At 43.2% G+C, this 23,803-nt stretch overlaps 1 protein-coding gene across 2 annotated transcripts in view; it reads left to right on the forward strand.

Moving 5' to 3' along the window:
* The window catches only part of SVOP (SV2 related protein), a 61,842-nt gene that overhangs the window by 15,208 nt on the left and 22,831 nt on the right, over window positions 1-23,803 (forward strand). For both annotated transcript variants that reach the window (XM_033097495.1, XM_033097497.1), the window contains exons 3-6: window positions 983-1,068; window positions 2,133-2,231; window positions 6,046-6,117; window positions 14,117-14,241. In XM_033097495.1, coding sequence (XP_032953386.1) covers window positions 983-1,068; window positions 2,133-2,231; window positions 6,046-6,117; window positions 14,117-14,241 — 382 coding nt within the window. The remainder of the gene's footprint in view (window positions 1-982; window positions 1,069-2,132; window positions 2,232-6,045; window positions 6,118-14,116; window positions 14,242-23,803) is intronic.

The following is a 23,803-nucleotide window of genomic DNA, read 5'->3' on the forward strand; positions in this document are numbered from 1 at the left end:
ATGATAATATCTTACCTAACCGCAGTAACTAAGAAATGAACGAAACCCCAGACTTTATTCAGATCTCACCAGTTTTTCCAGCAATGCGGTTACAGGCCAGAATCCAGCATATCACATTACATGTAGTCTGTTAGTATTTTTCAAAACACTTAGTAGCTTAGAAATTATATCATGATTTATTTTCTGGGTATACAAACAACACATGTCTATTTGGAAAGCATTCAGACATAGAAACGTACAGAGGAAAGTGAGTGCTGTCCTCAAAGATGACCCTGTTAACAGTTTGTGGACACTCATTCTTCCCCTGTATCACACACACACACACACACACACACACACACACACACACGGAATTCTGCTTTTATAAAGTATCCCCCTCCATGGAAGTAACACATTGTAAAAGGAAGAAAGCCAAAGTGTCACATGATTTCTCCTTCCCTCCCACCCAAGACAAAAATAAAACCATAATGTAAAGTTCTGTATATATTCTATGCATAGTCACATATACATATATTTATATTAGTATATATACATACACACACACATGCATACATTTCCAAGAAGAGCACCATACGAAATATTTTTGCTATCCATCTCTTGCTTTGTTTTTAAAAATTAATGAACGGTATATTGCGTGCATGTTTCTACACCTGCACATTCTTTTTAACAACAGTTGGGTCAAATTTCAAAAGGTGGATATGTAAAAATATATCATTATAATATAACCACTTATGTAACCAACCCGCCTATTGGTAGACATTCTGGGTTTTCTAGTTCTCCCTCCTGTAAACAATGTCGCAGTGGATTTTGTAGCAAAGTTATCTTTTCACACTTGCTGGCCTGTTTTCCTAGGATACTTTCTAAAAAGCAGCATGTGCTACCTTTAAGGAGCTTGGCTGGGGACCCCCCCCCCGACACCCCCACATTAGGAAAACTGCAAGAGACACTGACTCCTTCCTCCCCTCCCCCGTCTCTTTCCCAGATACTTTCATGGTGGAAGACGCGGTGGAAGCTATCGGATTTGGAAAATTTCAATGGAAGCTGTCTGTCCTCACGGGCTTGGCGTGGGCAAGTATTTCTGGGGGGCAGTGACCTCGCATTCAGTCTCCGAGAAACCCTTACGCTGCTCAGCTGGGTTTCCATGATCTACAAGGAAGGACCGAGACCTCCCCACCTAGACAGCTCCCCACATAGAACCTTTGCTTGAATTGACAAAATTTATGTTGAGTGATAGGCCCTGGTGATAATAAAGATCTATGCTTTGGGGGGAGTTGGGCGTGTTGGCAATTGTTCTCATGGAGGAGTTGAAGCGTCTGGCTAATGAAATGGTTCTCAGTCCTTTGGGGCTCATAACTACTGTGAGATTATAACGTTGTCTGTGGAGCTCATCCTAGAAAAACTATGCGCAGATAACAAGGAGCCCTCTGCTTGAAGAGGCTCATGATCCCTCGTTAAAATGCCCTCAATCTGCCTCTAGCAAATAACTCACCTGGGCCTTTAATACAACTGAAATTGACTTTTGTGACTGGTGCGAGACGGTGACCTAACTAAACCTTTTTCCAAACGGATCTTCCATTTTCCCACCAATTTGAAAGGCCACTTATAGTATCCATCACATTCTCAGGGCCACACGGGTCTGCTTCTGGATTCTCATTTCTGTCGCATTGTTCTGTCTATCTAGTTCCCTAAAAGATGTTTAATTACTGGGGCTTCCTAGTATGTTTTACTATATGAAAAGGTCACCCTTGTTAAAGACGCTGATAATTCTGCATGAACAATGACCTCTACACCGAAGCAAGCTAGTCTTTCACTGAGCCAAAGAGAAAAGATCGTTGTCGCGCTACCTCTATGAAAAAGATTTTCGAAATGTGATGTTTTCCCACTTCATTTGGGGAGAGCCCCTATTTTTCAAACATGGAAACACACGCACACGCACAAAGAATGTTTAACGTCCAGCTGTCGATTTCCTCTTGGCACCACACTGTTTGAACTGAAGCTTTGAGTATGTTTTGCTGTGCGGTAGAGCGCTCAGCAGGCAGGAGAAGAGGGCTTTTCTCCACGTTCTCTCTGGGCTCATGAACTTGGCGAGGGCTCAGCATCCGGGCCTCCTGACGTTTGCTTCCTCTCTGCAGATGGCAGATGCCATGGAAATGATGATTCTGAGTATCCTTGCGCCACAGCTGCACTGCGAGTGGCGTCTCCCCAGCTGGCAGGTTGCGTTGCTAACCTCGGTATGCAGCTGGCAGCTCTCTCCTGTTGGGTACAGTTCTGGTCCCCTGGGGGGGGAGGTGGTCTGGGGGGGCTGTCCCCCTCCTCCTGCTGCTGCCAAAGGTTCAGCAGGAAAGAAATAAGCCCCGCATGGAAACACCATGACCTCGGCTTCCTTTACTCCGTTCCCCACCTCACATATCCTGGCAGGTTGGCAGCCAATGCTGCCACACCCAGGGGTACAACTGTCTGGGAGCCCCAGATATCCTGCTCAATTGCTGGGACCTTGGACCCACCTGGGCACATCACTTAAACCTTATAAGCCTCACTCTTGCAAAAAGGAGATGCCAGTACCTCCCTCCAAGGGTGATTTGAGGACTGGAAAAAACACAAAGCCTGGCACATAGTAGATGTTCAATAAATGGGAAGGAGCTGCTGCTCCCTGGAATTAGGGCTTGAAAAAGAGTGAGGTAGAACCCTCAGTTTTTGTTGGGGGGGTGGGGTTCAGCAGCCACTTTCTAAAAGGGAGGGAGTGCCAGGCTCGATAAACGGATAATAATGATACTCACAAAAGCTAATATTTAGTATTTACTGTGCAAACAGCTTTACATACATTTTATATGTGCATAATATACATTGTGCTCTTTAATCCTCACAACCCCATGAGGTAAGTACTATTAGTAGCTGGGTAAAACGAGGCACAGAGTGGTTAAATCACTCATGAAAGGTCCCACAGCCTAGCTAGTGGCAGAGTAATTGCTAACTAGGAATGCATCCCAGAATGCTATTTTTCTAGTACGACTGTTCTGGAATGACGTGAGTCCCTTCAGCAACCAGGACTGGTCTGATACTAGCAAAAAGTCGTCTAGCGCAGTGGGAGGAGCTTGATAAGCTCATATACCTGCATATTTGTGGTTTAGTCACCTGCTAAATGTGTGACTTTGAGGGAGACACTTCACTACAGTTTTGTTTCATCACCTGCAAAATGGGGGAGATAACACCTGTTTTTCGGCAGGTGAGCAACTAAATCCCTACAGTGCCCAGTACACAGTAGGGGTTGGATGAATGATTTCTTTCTTATATTCCTCATTATATTCCTTAGGATAGTCACAGGTCTGTGTTTTTGCAAAGCGGGGCCTTTGTGGTGTTTTGTCAACCACCATTTATCGAGCACTTACTTTGTGCCAGGCTCTGTACTAAGGGTTCTGCAGGCATTACCTCTTGAGCCCTCTCCGCCCCATGAAAGCAGTGCTATAATTACTCCCATTTCTACAGATAAGGAAACTGAGGCCCAGAGTGGTATGATGACTTGCCCACACCCATATAGCCTATAAGAAGCAGAGGCCGAATTGAGATCCAGGACTGACAGACTCAGAGTCCTGGCTCCCAGCCCCTGCCCTAGACTGTTTTCTTGTGGTAATAAAGTTTGGACTCTTGGGCTCGGTAAAGCTGTGAAATTCCATGGCCAAGATTTCTGTGGAAATGTTAGAGCACTGTAGGAGTTGCTTTAACTGCACAGTGTACCTGAGGATAAGACAGACCTGTCCTTGCTGTCACGGGAAATACCGTGTGAGATTACCGTAATTACTGTAATAGAGAACTAGTGCTCTGTGGTGCCTAAATCTCTCCCGTAGGGGAGAGAGAATGGGGAAAATTTATGTTTGGGAGGATGCTTAACTCTTTCAGGATGCAAGGATATCACTTAGCACATCACTAAGGCAGCATCTTACCCCAAGACAGTAACCTTCAAACACTTTTTTTGTTCCAGCTAATCTAGAAAAGAATTACATAAGAACTATGTCACCCCCAGGACTGTCACAAGTTTTTAAATTGATGTTACATTTTTTTTTAAATTGTAGGTTGCTGATTATATAATTTCTGATATATTAGAATATTCAAAATTTAAGTTTAATGATCATATCATGTTAAAAAATATGTCCAATGGAATTGAAATGTTTATCTGACAGCCACAATCATCTGTTTCAAAACAACGTGACTAAGCTCTTCAGAAGAATTTGGAAATTTCACATTGTCTTGTTTTCTTCTTGAACTGATATTTGCATTCCATTTATCCATATAATTTGATCTCAGTGTAATGTTTTACTCTGCTTGAAAGTATTTCATTTGTCACACTGTCCTATTTTTTTGTGACAAAATACATAAATTTTAAATTATTTTTTAAATTTTCTGAGATGATAAGGCTCTAAGTGTTAAAATTTTTCTCCAGTACTGAATTATCATGATACTTCTTAGTAATACACCATACATGAAAACAAGATATAATTAATTTTGATAAATAATTGTTAAACATAAGTAAATTTTTGTTGGGAACGTACCCTGAAATGAGTAATGTGGAGTGTTTCCCAACTATGTCACATCTTCTTGGATGATTACTTATTGCTAAAACGAGAGAGACTTCAGCAGCAATTCTATTCCTATTTTTCATTTTTACTGAATGGATCTGAATATAAAGAGCTTTGTTCACAAATAAAAAGTTTGGGACTGAAGGAGTTTTGTAATCACTCAATAAAGTAATGCCACTGGTATTTTTTCAACCACTTCCAAGTTATATGCCAAAGAGCACACAGCAGTTGCTTATGAAACAGTATTTTTAGTGATTTAATTTGCTGGCCATTTGATTAGGCTTTCCTTCAATTTGGTTAAAAAAATAAAAAGAAAAGAAGAATGGGAATCGGGACGACTTGCATAAAGATTCGTAACGGTGTCACTGGTGTCCCGTTTGAGGGATCCTGGAGGTTTAATCTCAAAGCAATACAATGTGAGGTGCACTGGTGAGATGGGTAGAGAAGTTGGGGGGCGGGCAGTTAAAAAAGGGAAAGTGGGGCCAGGAACAGGTGAGACCCACAGTCTGTTTTCAGGAGAGTCTGTATGGAAGTGGAAGTCCTGGATATTCATTCCTTTAAAATTAGCGATGTTGGCCTCTCCCTTGGAGTGCAGCTCCTGGGACATGTCTGGAAGAATGCTTTTGGGGTCAGACCACAGTGGACAGTGCCTTCACCTCTCTGGGACTCAGCTGCCTTACCTGCAAATGGGGGATAATACAATGCCCGCCTTATAGGGCTGCTATGCGCATTAGGTAGGATGTGGGTATAAAGGGTTTAGTGTGGTGTTCGCATTTGGTGAGTGCCCAGGAAAGGCGAGAGCAGTGGGGAAAGCTCTGCTGAGCCTGAATTTAAGACCTGCTCTACCCTCTCCTCTCTGAGATGCTGAGCAGGTTTTCTAACCCTTCTGAGCTTCAGGCTCCCCATCCATAAAATGGGTATGACAATTCAGCCCTCATCTGCTTTGTTCAAGGATTAACAATGTAACAATGACTTTGCCTGGCACACAGTGAGTGCCCCCTAAATGCTCCTCTTATGCATAGCTTACGACTCACATCTCAACCTCCTGTCTCCTGTTTTCCATACTCTCTAATCTCTACCGTGCAACCTTTGATTGTTTCTTAGCAATAGGATAAGACCTTTCTTTGGTATGGAGAGAAATTGGTAAAATGCTAGCTCTGCAGCCATTCTGCCTGATTCCAGCCCATCTGCACTTTCAGATGGGCAGCTTTACAGATGTGTGACCCCAGCCAAGTGACCTCCCCTTTCTGAGTCTCAGTTTCCTCATCTGTAAAATGGAGGGAATAGTAGCACCCACCCCACAGGATTGTTGTGAGGTTTAAAGAGTAACAGGAAGCACAAAGAATAGTGTTTGCATCTTAACAGGGTCTCATGATTATTCCCTAGAGTGTGACGTCACATGTTCAATTTGTTGTTCCCTTTTTCCGTGTCGCTCCATGTCACTGTCTAACAGAAACCATCTTTCCACCCGCAGGTGGTCTTTGTTGGCATGATGTCCAGTTCCACCCTCTGGGGAAACATCTCAGACCAGTACGGCAGGAAAACAGTAAGGCGACTTCTCCTAAGCGCATGTGCCCTGGGTTATCTCCATGATGATGGTGACAAGTAGCAAAACGTGTGCTGCTTGAGCATTTGGGAGGCCTAATTAGGAGCTATGTTGACATGCAATGAAAAGACATTGCTCTGAGGCTGCTGTGGATTCTTGAAATCACACATTTCCCGGGGGGGCCCAAGCAGGTGCATTTCACAGTATAGAAGATGCTGCTGGTCCCCCCCTCGCCCGCCCCATGCCCTTGGCACTCACGATTTACACAAAGCTAGGGGTAGTCAAGGGTTGGTAAGGAAAGATATCAGCTTTCTTGCCCTAAAGTGGATCATCTCTCAATCCTAGCAGGGTTGAGCTCTGGGACCACCGGGAAACCTCTCGTGAAGGCACTCTGAATTGTCTGCCTTCCCTACCCCTCCTGGGGTTGCCACCTAAATAAACTGTTTGCACTGGAATCCTTGTCTCAGGCTCTGCTTTTGGGGAAGCCCAGCCTAAGAGATGACACAAAATGGATTTGCAAACAAGAAGGGGTTTACAGGTGTGGAATTTCACTGAGCTCTTACGGTTTTATTTGTTACTTCAAGGCTTTGATGGTCCCCTTTGTATTTTATGCTGCTCGTGTTTCACTAGGCTGCTCTTGGGCTGTTTGATCCTTTCAGCTACAGCCCTCCAAACTATGAATTTGGGCCTTAGGGGAGAAAATATCTCTATCCAAGCAAGCTTTCCTTGGTTATGTGCCCTGCTCAGGAAAAACTGCCACTCCAGCAGTGCACGTTCTGAACTGTTGTGCCCCCTGACTGCTTTATTCTTCTCTTTATTTGCCCTCTCCTTATCAGCCTGCAGTTTCTCCAGAGGCAGGGTGGTGTAGTGATTACAAACTTCAACTCTGAAATCAGGCAGACCTGGGTTCAATCCCCACTCTGCCAGTCCTGGCTGTGTGACCTTGGGGAAGTGAATTGACCTCTCTGAGCATCCATTTCCTCATATGTATAAAGAAGAAATAACAGAAGCTACATGGGAGGGTTCATTGAGGTCATAGGTGTGAATCATTTTGCATGATGCTAGGCACAGGACACATGTGAGCTGGCATTGCAATAATAACATTTCTAATAAGTTCCCAGGTAATGCTGATGCCGCTGGTCCAGGAACCCCACTTTGAGAATTAGTGGCTTAGACTAATAAAAGTCTACTTCTGGAACTAGGAATGGGGTAGATAGCGAAACAAACTGAGAATTCTGTTACGATGGAAGAAGGGAGAGGGATGCTGAGTATGTAACAGAAGGGTCATGACAACCAGCTGCCATAGACTGAAAATACAACTGCGTGGCAGGCTCTATACCACGCATGTGTGCATTTACCAACCTCCATAACAGCCATTGAAATAGCTACTATTTTCACTCTGATTTTACAGAAGAGGAAACTGAGGCACGGAGTGGGCAACTTGCCCAAGACCACACAGTTTGTATAATACAGAGCCAGGTCTCACTCTTTCTAAGTCTAGACCCCTGTCTTAACCATCTGCCAGCACCCCAGTAGGTTCTCAATGTATAAAATATATGTTGACTATGAATGAATGAATGAATGAATGAATGAATGTTTGAACAGTGCTGTACGGGAAATAGACTCCCGCTGCAGGCCCTTCTACTGTGATGGGACAGGAAACACATAGGCCAGCAGACATGGGGGAAATGTTGATTAATAAAACTGCTGGGAAGTGGCTGTGGCAGGGCCAGAGGCGGCACGGTTGGGAAACTAATGGCAGCTATTGTAGCCTGGAGGTCCTTGGTTGGTTTTAGGGGCTAGAGAGGTTAGTTGGAAAGACCTCTCCAGGCCTCCTGAAGAGACTAGAAACTGGATTACTCTCGTTTTCAGGCGGCAGCTTTCTAGACTCTGCCCCCATCCACCCTCCCACCCACTTTCTGTCTCTGGCTGTTGTCAGTCGCTGCTGTAATGATTTTCTGGTTGGAAGAAAGAGCAGAGCAAGAACCATAGAGAGAAAGGAAGGGAGGGAGAGAAGAGGGAAAAGAAAGAGGGAGGGAGAGGGAGGGAGAGAAGGAAGGAAGGAAAGAAGGAAGGGGAAGGGAGAGAAGGATGGAAAGAGAAGAACATCTTAAAATAAAATGGAGCTGTTTCTATGGTAGAGCTAAGCACCAGTTTAAGGAACTGTAAACCTGTGGCTGTCTGAGACTGGACCTAACAGAAATCTTCAGGCCTATAAAATAATGAAAGGAAAAAGCTCTTCTAAGATCTTAATGTGGCTTCTTCCTAAACAGACTGGGCATAGGGATGGACAACTCACTCCTCTGTCTCTGGCTAAAAACATTGTTTATTTACTTGTTTTTGAAGCAAATGTGCATATGCACCAAAAAATGCAGGAACCCGTAATGAGGAATTTTACTGTGCTCCAAATTCTGTTATCTAATTGCTGAATACTGAAGCTAGGAGGAGCACAGGGGAAAGGAGTAAAAATACCTTAATTTGGGGTGTGGATCTACCACTACATGACTAAAGCAAGTCACTGACCCATCTCTGGCCTCGGATTCCTTTCTTATATCAGACGAGGTTGGATTAGATAGTAGCTGATATTAGTAACTACCATTTATTGAATTCCCAAAACTTAAGGTCAAATGGGTTTTTGTCCCTTGGGTTTGTTCAGTAGGAAATGTGACGAAAATGGATTTGAGGAGTCAGAAGACTCAGTGGGACAGTGCTGTGATCGATTAGTGATGTCTGCCATGGGCACACAACAGAAGGATGGTCAGGAGAGTTTAGTAAACTCCATGAGGAAAGGGGCTGTGCCTGTTTTGTTCACTGAGGTGGCCCCTGTTCCTGATACCTGGCTTCTAGAAGGCACTCATTAAATATTTCTTGAGCGACTGAGCTGGATGGATGAGAATAGATCTCCCTGTTTCCATTTTCTGTGGCTCTCTTGTCCTTTCCAGACCAGCAACTGACTTTACTGATGGACCTTCTTTGTTTATCCAAAAACTCCACGAAGGTCATTAGCTTAGGATCCTGACTTCCCTTGGAAGAGTGTGTTTACCAAGGGCAGTGATTCATACCGTGTTCCCAGGAGGTAGCTCTCTAGAATATAGATGTCTTTGTGTTTATGATGGGCCTCAGACGAGAAAGCTATAAGCTTGGATTTTAAAAAAGCTTTATAGATGGGTTTTCAGTAATGAATCTTGTGACTGAATCTTGTGACTTCCAAACACAATTTTGGCACCTCCCACCCCACCCCGACACACACACATTTAGCAATGTCTGCACATGTTTTGGGTTGTCACAACTTGAGGGGAGGAGTGCTACGGGCATCTGGTGAGTAGAGGTTAGAGATTCTACTTGAAATCCCAGAGTACACAGGAGAGTCCCCACCACAAAGAATTACCAGGTCCAAAATGTAAATGGTGCCAAGGTTGAGAAACCACGTATAGAGAAGGAATGCACAAACAGTGCCAAGTTGTTGTATTGTGAAGACTTAGTTCATCATCTTACTCCATCACCTGGGACTCCTCAACCCTCCTTTCAGTATTTACCTAAGGGGCTCATTTGGACAAATGAAATACTGACTTGGCATCATTGTGAAAAGCATGGGCTCTGAGGCCAAACTGCTTGGGTTCAAATCCCAACTCCTCCACTCACAGGCTGTGTGACCTTGAACAAGTTACTCAACCTCTCTGTGCCTCACTTTCCTCATCTGTAAATGAGATAATGGTCATTGCTCCCATTGGGCTGTTATGAGAAGTAAATGGGTCCTTGCACAGAAAGCTCTTGGCCCAGAGGAAGCATTTCATCAATGTCCATTATCATTCCTACTATTTGCCAAGTTCATGGTGCCAACACTGGCAATGCCAGTGTTAAAATGCAGTTGTATCTGGCTCCAGAGTCCACATCCTTCCCCTTGACCTTGGCTGCTGGGGGACGTAACTGAATTATCCCCCAGAATTCAATTGATAAGTAGGACATCCATCATCCCAAATGGATGAAGCCTTGAGGGGCTGCCTCCAGCTCTCCTGACCAGCTGACTAAATTCCAATCATTGTAAAGCTGGCGTGACCGGAAACAGGAGAGAAAGCACCCCAGACTGCAGAGCCCTCTCATCCCCTGCATGGAATTCTGGCCCAACCTCGGGGAAGATGGATCAGGCTCTAATTATAACCCTTCCCCAGAACTCCTCCAGGAACAGCGGGTGAGTGGGGCAGCTGGCGAGCTTTAGTAAGTGCCGAAAATCTCCTCTTAGCTCCTTGATCTGCCTTGGTCCAGCTGGGAAGTTTCTGTGAGGGTGTCCGCTGCGTGACTTTGCAGGGGAATCACATATGGGGTTGGGACTCAGTGGGCCACTTCGATTCCTACAGAAGTTTCTACAGCCTGGCAGCCACGGAAAGGAAGGGCAACTGTGGGTTGTCTGGCCTTGAAGGGATGGAGATAAATGCGTCCAGGTTCACGTCCTAGTGACTCCTGTCGAGCGAGATAACCTTGGGCAAATGGCTTGTTTCCCCATCTACAAAGTAGGGTTGACAGCAGTAGAAGCTCATAGGGCTGTTGGAAGGATTTAATAAGAAATGTATATAATGCACTTAGAATAGTGTTTATTGATGCATGGTTAGCCCGCAATCAATGGTAACTGTAATTGGGTGGGACACAAAGAAAAACAATTTTGGAATACGATCAAGTCACTACCGGTATCTAGTTCAATGGCTATAGGTCCATGTTACCTCAGAGGAAGGAAAGGAGGTGACTGGCAGACAATAGGGCTTTCATTTCAGTGTTTTGAAGATCCCCAGGTCTCCTTGCCTTGTAACTATTTTCCTGGCACTTGAGCATGATTGGAGGACATCAGGGGGTTTCAGAGTCAGACAGCCTTGTAGTTGACTGAGCAATGCCCACGATGATGATAGTGGCATTCTCCTCTTGGGGGTGGCAGGCCTGGCACCCAAGTGGTGGCAAGACTTTCAGTTTCTTGGTGCAGGAGCTGGAAGCCTTTCCAGGCTACAGGTTGCAAACTGATGAACCATAGGCCAAATATGGCCCACAGATGTGTTTTCTTTATCCAGTGCTTTATAGGATTTTGGAATCAATTGCCTCCATTTCAAAAATGACATATTTTGCATAAAAATAAAAAGAGTTGTGGGTGTTATTGCTACTTTAATTGGGCTATCGAGTTGCCTGGGATCCACATTCTGTGATGGTAATTTTTGGCCAGAGCGGTAGAGGCTGACAACACAGAGCAAGTTCTCTTCCATTCGCCCAGGCCCACCTGCCCTTGCTGCATTACACCTGCATGGTGCATGTGTGTTCTCTGCCAGAGGTAACAGGGACCCATCAAAGGTCCTGGAGGAGGGGCATGGCTCATTCACGGTACAGCATTTGGGACTGGAAATCCTGGCTCCAGTTTTGACTCTGCTCATCCTGAGCAAATCACTCAATGACTTCAGCCCTCACTGTGCTCATTTGTGAAGAGGAAATGAAAATAACCTCTTCCCAAAGGTTGCTGTGAGGGTCCAGTGTAAGGATGTAATAGTAAAAATGCAAATGAAAATTCCATGAAGTCCACTGACTGTCTTGTTCCCTGCTGTAGCCTGGCCAAAGCCCAGTGCTTAGCAAACAGCAGGCATTCAATCCGTGCATAGTGAACGGATGAATGAATGAGTGATGGTACCTTGACTGCCAGGCACCCAATACATGCAGGTGCTCAATCCATGCATAGTGGACAAATGAGTGAATGCATGAATGGTAGATATCAGTACTTCTAGTGCTGGGCACTTCTAGTGCTGTATTGCACAGCAGATGTTCAATATACGTATACTGAATAAATAATATACATTGGTACTCTAGTGTTTGGCATACAGCATGCACTCAGTACATGCTTATTGTTGAATGAATCGTTGAATGAGCAAATTAACGAATGTATAATGTCTATGCATCTATTTCTAGAGCCTGGCATACAGGGGATGCTAAATAAATAAATATGGAATGAAGGAAGGAAAGAAGGAAGGGAGGAGGGAAGGGCAGAGGGGGGCGGAGGAAAGGAGGGGCTACCCATCTACCCTTCCTTTCCTTTCTCTTCCCTTCCCTTCCTTTCCCTTCCCTTCCCTTTCTTTCCTTTCTCTTTTCTTTTCTCTGGTGGTAATGGTGTCCTGTTTCTGATTCAAGACTCCTTGGGTTCCAAGGAAGAAAATCTTTATTGAGTTAGCTTAAGCCAAAAGAAAGAAATTAATTGTATCTGTGGCAGGTACCAATTTCATAGTCATGGGTTTAAGGGTACAGAAATGTTGCTTTATTATTATTGTAGGAGATCCAGGGCTTCCTACTTTAATAATTCCTGTCCTACCTGTCCTCTTATGTACACAGTATCTTTCTTTGCATAAACTGTTTTGGATAATGAAATGAAATTTCCTTTTTAAAAGAAACTATAGAGAGTCTTAAAAAGGATAACAATTGCTGTAAGGAAATAGCTGCAAAAATAAATACAGTGAAAATAAAACGATGTTATTAAGTTCTTGCTGGTTATGGTAGCTCCACTGCCCTCTCTGTTAAAAGGAGAGATTAGTGGGTGTTTACAAAAGTGTTTAAAACAGGCTTACACCACATGGATACTTCCTTTTGGACATAATCAGAAGAATGAAGATTGAAATTAAAAAGAAAGCACTTTCTTACAAGGTGATTCAAAGTCATTTAAAATATTCTCTCTACCACCTAAAATCATTTCCCAAAAGACTCAAAATCATCTGGTAGACCTCCACATTGCCTCTCTAGTCCTTTTAATTCAATTTAAGATTTTAAAGCTAAAATCATGTGCTTCACACTTTGCCCCTAAAGTGTACCTAGTGGGGCCAAAGAATGAGCCCAACCGGGGAACGGAGAGGAGTGCTTCAGAGAGAGACCTGCCCAGACTTCATGCTGCAGGTCCCAAGTCCACCTGAAATTTGCATTTTACTCCATAATATGTTTGGTGTTGGTTGTGATATAAAAACTATCATTTAAATTAAGTTTACCCTCAATTTTTTCTCAATCTCTAAGCATAATGAACACTCCAGGAATATACACTCTGTTTTTCTTGCTGCCGGATGTTAATAATGTTTCTTAATCAACCAGAAATAATTTCAAAGGTAAAATGAAATAGCCACTCACGTCATTGAAAAAAAGAAGTCAGTTATAATACCCTAACTATGTATGACCTGAGGGAGAACTTTTTTAAAGGAGGTAATTAATAAAATAAAAGTATTTCCAATATGCATACGTTCATGTACAACTCTGCCTAGATAATAAGAGGAAGGGGTTGATATTTGCCCCTGATTATAAATAAGCTTGTATTTAACTGACTCATGTTGATATTTTTTCTTTGTGTTTGATATTTGGAAATAAGATTCTGGTCAGTCTATTCACAGATGTACATCGAAGCCCTGTGAGTGCAGACAGATACCGAAGTGTTTCCTCAGTGACTCAAACACCACAGACAGCGTTGCCATTGACAACACGGTTTTCTGAAATGATGAACAATTATGTAAACTTCCAGATAAAACAAAATACAATCACAGTCTTCCTTTGATTTACCTGGGAGTTGCCTTCCTGAAAAATAAGTGTGGTATATTCAAACTATGCCCCCCCCAAAAAAAAAATCCTGTTTACATGTAAAATAGAGTGAAGGTCTAGGTGCAGATAATCACCAACAGAGTTTTCAGCTGCGTGACAGTGGGGTGAGAAGTTCGATTCGAGATGACGCAGGACACAGGACAAAGGTTTATTGGGTCTCACGCACAGTGGGACCTCTGACATCTCTGAGCCCGGGCTATTAAATGCCAATCATTGGGACAACCAAGAATGCCCTACAGTTTTGCCCCTAGGGGTTGGCCTCACCCATATAGAGGAACCCCTGGCATCCCCTTGGCTGTCTGGGTTCCTTCGACATGACCCGATTGGTGACTTTCAACATGAGCAGGGGCCATGGGACCCGGAGGTGCTAAGAAGTCCTGTGACCTGGTGTCTCCCTTCTCTGCAGGGGCTGAAGATCAGCGTTCTCTGGACTCTGTACTATGGCATCCTCAGTGCTTTCGCACCCGTGTACAGCTGGATCCTAGTGCTCCGGGGCCTGGTGGGCTTCGGGATCGGAGGGGTCCCCCAGTCGTAAGTAAATACCCAGCTCTGGCCTTCCAGCCAGACAGCCAATAAAGTCAACTCTGTTTGTGGCCTTGAGGAGATACGAAGATGGCATATGGGGCTTTTGGTATCAGGAGCTCTAATGCAACCAGAGAATAGCGTCATTATAAGTATTGCAATGATTAACAACAACAAAAGCAACACAATAGCTGGAGGTCATGAATGCGAAATAAGAATGAAAATAATAGATGTAGCATGGATCGGACATTTCTCTTTGACATGTCACAGCAGGTGCAGGAAATTTGAGTTAACTGCAACCTCTATTTTACAATTGAAGAAACCGAGACTCAGTGGGTACAATCAGATGCTCAAGTTACACCGCGTGTAGGTGGAACTAAGAACCTGAGTTTATCTGCCTACAACACCTGTGCTCAGAGCCATCATGCCTGCTGCTTTCACCCCCTTCTAACGTAAGCATGAGGCATGGAATGGGGCTAACGGTTTGAGTTGGGTGGTGTTGTGTTGTTGCCCTTGTTAAGGTACTGAGACTAGTCAGAGTGGTAGACAGAAGTCACTCTCTCCTGGGATATTGCAAATCCTAAAGCAGAGATTGACAGATGATGGCATGTGGGCTGAATCCAATGTACTCATTGGTTCCCTAAATAAAGTTTTATTGGAACACAGCCACACTCATTCATTTACATAGCACATATGCCCATTTTCATGCTATAGCAACAAAGTAGTCTCAGCAGAAACTCTGTGGCCTGCAAACCCTGAAATACAGAGGGTACCAAAAAAATGTATACACATTTTAAGAAAGGAAAACTGTATTAAAATTGTAATACTCAATATATACCAATAACAAAAGATGACTGCAAGTCATGTTTGACTTCTGCAATGACAAGAAGTGCTCACAGTGGTTCCCATCAGTGTCCAGACACTTTTTTTTTTTTAATTTGTTGGGGTGACAATTGTTAGTAAAATTACATAAAGACACTTCTGAATTTGGCAAACTACTGCTTGAGAAATGTTGACCAAAGTATCAACTTGTATACATTTCCGGGTATTTACTATCTGGCCCTTTATACTAGAAAAGTATTTTGACCCCACCCCAAAGGATGATGAGAACCAATATTTAGTGTTTACTAACAGGAAGGTGCTATTCTAAACAATTTAGCCAGATTATCTCATTTAACCCCCCTCAAAATTTCCCTATACAGTAAATTCTATCATTAATTCCATTTTACATATAAAGAAACTGAGGCACAGAGAGGTGAGTAACTTGTCCCAGGAGACACAGCAAAAGGTAGAGCCAGAATCTGAACCTAGGCTCTCCCATTCCAGAGCCTGGGTTCTAACCATTGAGTTTTACTGCCTTGCTATTAAGAATGTAAAGGATTTTAATTTTAATTAAAAAAAATAATATAAAGGATTTGGAAAGATTCAGAAAGGGGGTTGGGGACCATGTAGGCTATTTCATAAGAAGGAAAATGCAAGAAAAGAGGAAGCTATAGCTAATGTTCCAGTTCGGTTAGCTTGTCAGCCGGAGATATGTGAGAACTGAGAGCTGAGGTTGGATAGGTGGACCAGGAGGAGCTTGTTAAGGCCTCGAATGCCACGTCAAAGATGCAGGATGAGGAAGTACAAATTCCCCCAATGGCGTCATTGGGAGTGATGGCAACGAAGGCAACTCCCACTGCAACCCTTTGATTTCCAGAACCATGTATTCTTCTGCACAGCACCCATAATGGTCATTGGTGAAAGGGTGTATTGTGTCCTGGATATAGTACCCTGTCCTCACAGGTTTCCATCTCCAAGCTGATGCTTCTGTGGCACCTTCACAGGCTGTTCCATCACTCTCAAGCCAGCAGCTTCAGGGTGGGAAAGTATGTGACCGGACCAGTGGACTTCATGGTCACGTGCCTCCTGCTGCATCTTCTTCATTACACGTCGGCTCCCTTGGTCCAGTGCACTGTTAGGCGGGATCCTGTGTCAATGGATCAAATACTTTCTAAGCCCTTGGGTAGTGGTGCTGGCTGAGACCCTACGGGCAGGAAAGGCAAGCCAGTACCCAGAATATGTGCCAGTTCTGGTCTAGATGAATCACTGCTCCTTCTGAAATGGAAGGAGTCCAACGTAAATAACTTGCCCCCAAGGGCCATGGGATGCTTCTGTCCATGTTCGTCTCTGTTGCTGGCAGATTGGCACTCTGATGGCGGTAATAGCAAGATTGGCGTTGGTGGGTGAGGAGCTGGGCGTTGCACCACGGCAGCCCCTCCCTCTGAGGGTTAACAGTGTAGTGTTTGACTTCTTGAGTCTGTTGAGTGTCCTGATTGGGGACAGGTGATCTAAAAGGGTGAAGCTAATGCTGAGGTAGTGTGGTTAGACATCGACAACCCTAAAACCAGATCACCCAGGTTCAAATCCTGACTCTGACACATAATAGCTGTGTGACCTTAGGCAAGTAACTAAAACCTTCTACACCTCAGTTTCTTCATCTTTAAAATGGGGATGATATGATAATATACCTCCATCATTAAGTCACGTACAATAGTAAATAACAATACACGTAAAGTGCCCGGGACAGTGTCCGGCAGAACACTCAATAAATGTTAGCACGCATCTGGTCTGCCGAAGGCTTTGATAAGAAGCTCAAATGTCAGCGTGCTGGACAGTGAATTTAGTGTGTAATTATAGACAGAATACATGGGGAGGGGAGGAGATGTGACCACATGGATTTAACACAGGATCAAATCCCCAGACTCTTTCTGCCACTTAGAGGCTGGAGGGACAGTGAGTAGCTCTCAGTTCTCCTCCGTCCTTCCCTCCCTTCTCCATTATTGATCCCTGCAGGACTCTGCAGAGTAGGCATTTGATAAATCTTCCTGGATCTAGGATGAGCTTAAGAACCACTGGAGCTTGAAACAGAGGCCATTAAACCATGCCCATAAATCTGGGCTGGCAGGGCTTGTGGCCCATGAGCTTTATTTCTGGTCCAACTCCAGGAATTCCTGCAGACACAGCCACTGCCCCATTCATGAGCTATTCATTGACCAGGGGACAATTGTCCCCTAGTGGCTGGAAGGAATGCACTCACCGAAGTACACATTAAATTTCCTTTCCCAGGGATACTTAGGTAGTTGACAGCAGAACCAGCCTCCAGACGCCCCCTGGCTTTTCTCCCCGTAGGAGGGAAGGAAAAGGCACTAAGTATTCCAACTGTCCACAGTGATTCTTATTCAAGATGGTACAATGAGACGCACTATTTTCTGTTTCTTTTTCCTCCACATTTTCTGAAAATGACATAAAAGGTATAAGAAATGGAATAGATCTTTTAACAGTGCTGGAAAGCAAGCAAAGGGTGCCATCAGCAGACCAGAAATTTTGAGGAACCTCTGGAAGAGTGTAAGCAATGGAATTGCAATGACAGAGTAGCTAGAAGAGAGAAAGACCACCTCCTAAGGGGAGAGATTCTGGGGGAGAGAGGACAGGACACTAGGGGAATAAAATACAGGACGCAGAGTGGTTGGGAGTGCCTTTACCCCTTACCCTTATGTTGTGAGGGTCCCCCAGCTTGCCTACCTGTTCCTTACCCCACACCACAGGTGTCATGCCTCCCCATTTAGCAGTTCATTTACCAACCACTACTATATCCTTTCTGTTTGTTTATTGAGCTATTACAACTCTGCAGGCACCAGATCACGTGCTTATACACAGGACCATTGCAAACTCACAAAACCTTAAGACAGATATTATTGTCTCCATTTCACAGGTAAGAAAACCAGGGCTTTAATAAGCCCAAGGTCACACAGCTAGTAAAAGGCAGAGCTGAGATGGAAACGTCACTTGACCCTCCAAATGTATTCTCTTACCTACTCTATTCTATAGCTTTTTGTCCGGGATGAAAACAAATGAAAACCACAAACAAAATTACAGATGAAATATTCAGCCACCCAGAAGAGCCACTGGCTTCTCAGCACTTTCACTCCTTCTATTTACACAAAAATAATCGTTTAGTGATGCAATGTTCTTATCTGGTTATACAAATGACTCCCCTAAGTTCATTAATTGGCAACATTTCGTTGAAGACATTTTTATGTTAGTTAAATGTAACTAAGAGTTTCCATTCATTTAGAATAGCTTTACCCAATTGCGCCACCTCACAAAACCAAACGAATAAAATTTTGCTGGATAATTTTTAAAAGCCCAACAATCAGAAGTCCTTACAATGCCCTCTGAATTTCCAGTAAAAATATAAATTATTTAACATTTTTTTAATTAAAGTCTTCTTTCCATTTTATTGAGACATAATTGACATACATCATGCGTAAGTTTGTCGTACCGCGTGACTTGACTTACATATCTTGTGAAATGATTACGTCAATAAGTTTAGTTATTGTAACATCCATCGTCTCATACACAGATTATATTATTAATAAGGAACCCATCCCTCTGCCCTGATCTGTGCCTTTCTCTGTCCCTCCTCTCTTTCTCTTTCTTCTTTCCTTTCTTCCTTCCTCCAGAATCGGTTTTCACAGTGGCTCTTGGTGACAGCAACAACAATCACATTAATAGTGACAATGAGGATAACGTTAATGGAGTGCTTACCACGTGCTAGGTACTATGCCAAGTGCTCTCTGCAGATGACCTCATCTTGTCCCTTCACGATCCTATTACACCTATTGTACAGATGAGAAAACAGACTCAGAGATCATGAGTGACTTGCTTCAGGTCAGATGGTTATGAAGTGGAGGTTAGGGGATACCTTTTGCTTTGTTACAAACCACCCCAACACTGATGGCTTAAAACAATTTATTTGACTCATGATTTTGCAGTTCACTGTTTGGTTGTTCTCGTCTCAGCAGGGCTTACTCATCTTACTCATACCGTGTTTCCCCGAAAAGAAGACCTAGCCGGACCATCAGCTCTAATGCACCTTTTGGAGCAAAAATTAATATAAGACCTGGTATAATATAATATAATATAATGCCGAGTAATATAATATAATATAATATAATATAATATAATATAATATAATACCGGGTCTTATATTAATTTTTGCTCCAAAAGACGCATTAGAGCTGATGGTCCGGCTAGGTCTTATTTTCGGGGAAACACGGTATGTCTTCAGTCAACTGGTGAGCTGGATGGGGGCAGGTTAGGCTAGCATGGCCACAGCTGACTCCTCTATGCTCCACAAGCATCTCTTCCTCCAGCTGGCTAGCCTGGGTACCTGGTCACGTGGTACCCGGGCAAGAGTCCCGGACAACAAGCAGAAGCCACAAAGCCTCTTGATGCCTAAGCGTGAAACTGGCACAACACCACTTTTCCTACATTCTATTGATCAAAAGCAAGCCAAAAGGCTCAGATTCAAGGGATAGAGAAATAGACTCTGCATGGAATGAGCAGCAAAGTCACATTGCAAGGGAGCGTAGATACAGGAAGGAAAAATAGTGGTGCAACTTTCACAAACCACCTACCACGTGGAGAGACTGGGTTCAAATCCAGGTCTGTCTAATGTCAAAGCTCTTCCATTTGAACAAATACAGGGAAAGACTTGTGAGCTTACATAGTCGGAAAGTCCTAGTAAATCATTGGGTCCCTGGTACTGATTTGGAGATCATTTTGCAAATGTAGGATGGGTGCTTCTCTCTTTAATTAAAGCAGGAAAGAAAACTCCCATTTAGGTTGCCAAATAATTCCATTTTCTTTATGAAGCAACATTAAAAAGAAAGAGACTTTAGTTTAAGCAAGGGAGGTAAATGTAATTTTATTTTTCATTACAAACAATATATGTTTGTTGTAGACATTTTAAAGAATGTAAATAAGCTCCAAAAAAATGATAACTGCCTCTAATTGCACCTAGTGCCTTACACAAAAAAGACAAGATACAGGTGGGCATCCAGGCACATCATTTCTTATTTCCAGTAGAGGGTGCTGTGTACTTTAGCAGAAACGCCACTTACCTAAAAGGCTGCGATGGAAACTTTAGTTAACTGGCATCCTATTTGTGTTTTGGCTGCTCCTATAGATGCATACCCCCCAGGTAGCTGCCCATCTGTTCTACTTTGAAACCTGCCTCAGAGGTTCTTCAGATTGGTGTCTAGAATGAGCTTGTTCACAACCTGTCCTGGGCACTGATCTTTCCTCCAAAGACTAAGTACAAATGCCCTTGGAGATCCCAGGTCATTTCTTCCCAAGCACGTGATCCAAATGGTAAATCTCTAATTGCCGAAGCGTTGTAAATGTGATTATTTGCAGTAGCGGTTTATTTACACCAGTATCAGCTGCTGCTTGCCATTGCTAATTTCATTGCTCATTCTTTCATTCTTCAGTGTGATTGTAATAATCATACTTTGGATGAAGATCAAACAGCTCGTTTTCATTATGAACTGCTATGAATAATGGCCAAGTGTGGGCCACAACAATTACAGGGAAAAATGTTTCTTGTGGCATAGGTTGCAAAAAAAAAAAAGAAATTGAAAACACAGTCTAAGTATTAATCACCAGGGTTGCAGCTGTTAAAAAATAATGCAGATATACGTATATTAATATGGAAAGATTTCCAAACTGTCTTATTGGAAACAGATCCTGACAGATTCAAGAGCAAGTATAGTTGACTCGAACAACGCAGAGGTTAGGGGCGCCCACCCCAGCAGAGTCAAAAATCCAGGTATAACTTTTGACTCCCCCAAAACTTTACAGTCGGCCCTTCCTACACGCAGGTTTTGCATTCTCAGATTGATTCAACCAACAACGGATGGCAAACAGTATTTTCTATCCATGAATGGGAAACTGCTGTTGGGAATGTAAAAACAGCTTTCCATCTGAGGTTGGTTAAATCTGCCGATGTGAAACCAACGGATATGAAGAGCCCAAATCTGCGTATAAGTGGACCCACCCCATTCAAACTGGTGTTGTTCAAGGGTCAACTGTAGTAGTTTACTCTGGGAGACTCTGCAGCATACATCTCCAAATTATCCCATTCAAGGATGTATTGAGGGCCGCTCCTGGGAAGTTTAAATTCTTTGGCATTTACGATCTGCCACACATATTGGCCAAGCAACTTTTAATGACCAGAGAAAGCCCTCAGGGAAGAGTGACAGGTACTGGCAGTTGGAGGTTTAGCGGCGTGCATGGAAGCAAGCGGTAAGAGTCGAGGCATTTGTATGGATGGAACACTGACAGTATGCTGCATGTGTTAAGAAAGAAAGGAAGGAAAGATGGGAGGGAGGAAGGAAGGATGGAAGGGAGAGAGGGAGGAAAGGGAAGAGAATTGAAGAAAAAAGAAACATACCATTTTGCTGAAATATATTTATTTGTTTACATAGAGAAGGGGCTGGAAGATTGCAAACGCCTGTAATAATGGCTTTGGAGGAGGGGAATGGAAGAAGAGTTATGAGGAAGAGGAAGGACCATCATATACTCTGTATACTTGTACATTGCTACATTGTCTTATAATGAAAATGCATCTATGTGCTACTTCTGTAACTTAAAAAATAGACTGCTCGCGATAGGTTCTTTATAAAAAGACATCCTTGACAGGTAAGGACAGGAATAGCTTTGCCCGTAGAATATGCTTTTGCACATTTTTGCAAGGTTAGTAGTTTGGCTTTAATTTGGTGGGGTAAAGGTAAACATACTTCTCATTTTATTATTATTATTATTGTTATTGATTTTTAAAAATAATATAAGCACACCTTTTGGAGAATAGAATAAAATGTCAAAGAAGTCATTCATGGTGATTACTGTAATCTTGTGTAGCCACTGTAATCTTGGTCCCTGTTTTCAAAGCTGAGTTAATAAAATTCCTAATGTTTTTTGTTGAGAGAGGTGCTTGTAGGAATACAAATTCGAACAACGTTTTTGGGAACTACTTTGGTATATACGAGTATATACATATGTATGTCTTAAAAATATACATACTCTTTAACTTAAATTCTACTTACAGGACTCTATCCTAAGGAAACCTCATGTGAAGACAGAGATTTCAGCCTAAAGATGTTTATTGAAATATTGTTTATAATTGTGAAACCATCCAAATAGGGAAGTGATTGATGGGCTACATACTATGGACAGACCTGGGTTAAAATTTTGGCTCTTCCACTTAGTCACTTACTAGTTGGGTGATCCTGGTCAACTAACAACTTATCTGACATAGATAGACACAAATATGAAAACGGAGGTTAAAGATACACACACACACATACAATGGAAATCATGCTTACTACGCTCATTCACTTGCAATGCTTATTGAGTAAATAATCCACGTGAAATATCTAGAACAGTGTTTGGCATATAGTAGGTCCTCAATAAAAGGTAGCTATTATTCATGCATATGATAGAATATATGTGTGTAAGAGGATTTAAAATAGCATGGAAATATTTATAAATCAAATAAATAGGGTTCATAATTCTTGAGTATGATCTTAGCTAGGGGTTGAGAGAGGGAAAGAGAGAGAGAGACAGAGAGAGAGAGAGAATGAATGAATGAATGAATCAGGACAGAGAGAGGAAATATAATAAAATACACTGTGAGACTAGATGACATTGACTTTTTCTTCATACTTGTCTCTAAATAGAGTATATCAGAGGAAAGCTCCAGCCTTCCTCTGAAGCTCGTGAGGAAGTCTCTTCCTTCTCTGGGCAGAGGTGCCTTTTGTCATAACCCTAAGAAGGACTTTTACTGGTGACAGAACTGTTTCTAAATCTCCATGGTATGGCTGAGGCCAACTTGTAACAAGTTAGATGCTCTACAGGGCAAGAGGTTGTAGGTTGGTTTCCATAGAAACAGACAGACTGAGGCAGCGAGTCTTGTACAAGTGGTTTATTCAGGGACTGTTCTCAGGAGGAACCTGGAAAAAAGTGAAAGATGCAAGAAACGTGAAGAAACTTCTTCCAGAAGTTAAGCAAGGATATGTTTCAGGTGAAGTCTAGACTCAGCCTGATCCCACAGGGGACTCAGGAGTGTTCGTTGTTCCACAGGGGTCTGTCCCACCTTGAGGTAATATATATACCCAACACCAGTCTTTAGCCAGCTCTTTGAAGGGTTGTAGAGAAGGGTTGTAGCTCCCAGATGAGGCAGCTCCAATAACTTACGAGCAATCCTAAGAGAGGGTTGCAAGCCTGAGCCGTTAGCAGCAGCAGCTGGGAGGTAAGCACACTGACCTAGTAAAGAGATTCCGGGAAATCTAGATGGGTCACCGGCACCGTCTGCCTCTGAAGAGTTCATAGAAGTTAGCTTCCCTCGACCCCCACCTCCCTTATAAGGATCCAGGAGAGTAACATGAGGCCACCGAGGAGCTCAGATCCCTGACTTAAGTGGGAGTTGAGGGAAAAGAGGAGGCCTCCTCTTCCCGGCAAAACGGAAGGCAGCACGGGGATGTGGTCTACACGTTTCCTTCTCTTCCCAGTCTGTCCAACGGAGGCAGTGGATGCAGGAGGCTGCCAGTGCAGTGAAAACATTGGTAACATTGAGCAAACAAGTACATCGACTGAGCAGATAAGTAAATATACTGAAGATAATGAGACCCTGATTTCTCAGTGTTGGAGAAGGGAATTACCAACGTGGAAACTGGGAAGGTTAGAA

The sequence above is a fragment of the Rhinolophus ferrumequinum genome, chromosome 25, assembly GCF_004115265.2.
Source record: "Rhinolophus ferrumequinum isolate MPI-CBG mRhiFer1 chromosome 25, mRhiFer1_v1.p, whole genome shotgun sequence".
Lineage (NCBI taxonomy): Eukaryota > Metazoa > Chordata > Mammalia > Chiroptera > Rhinolophidae > Rhinolophus > Rhinolophus ferrumequinum.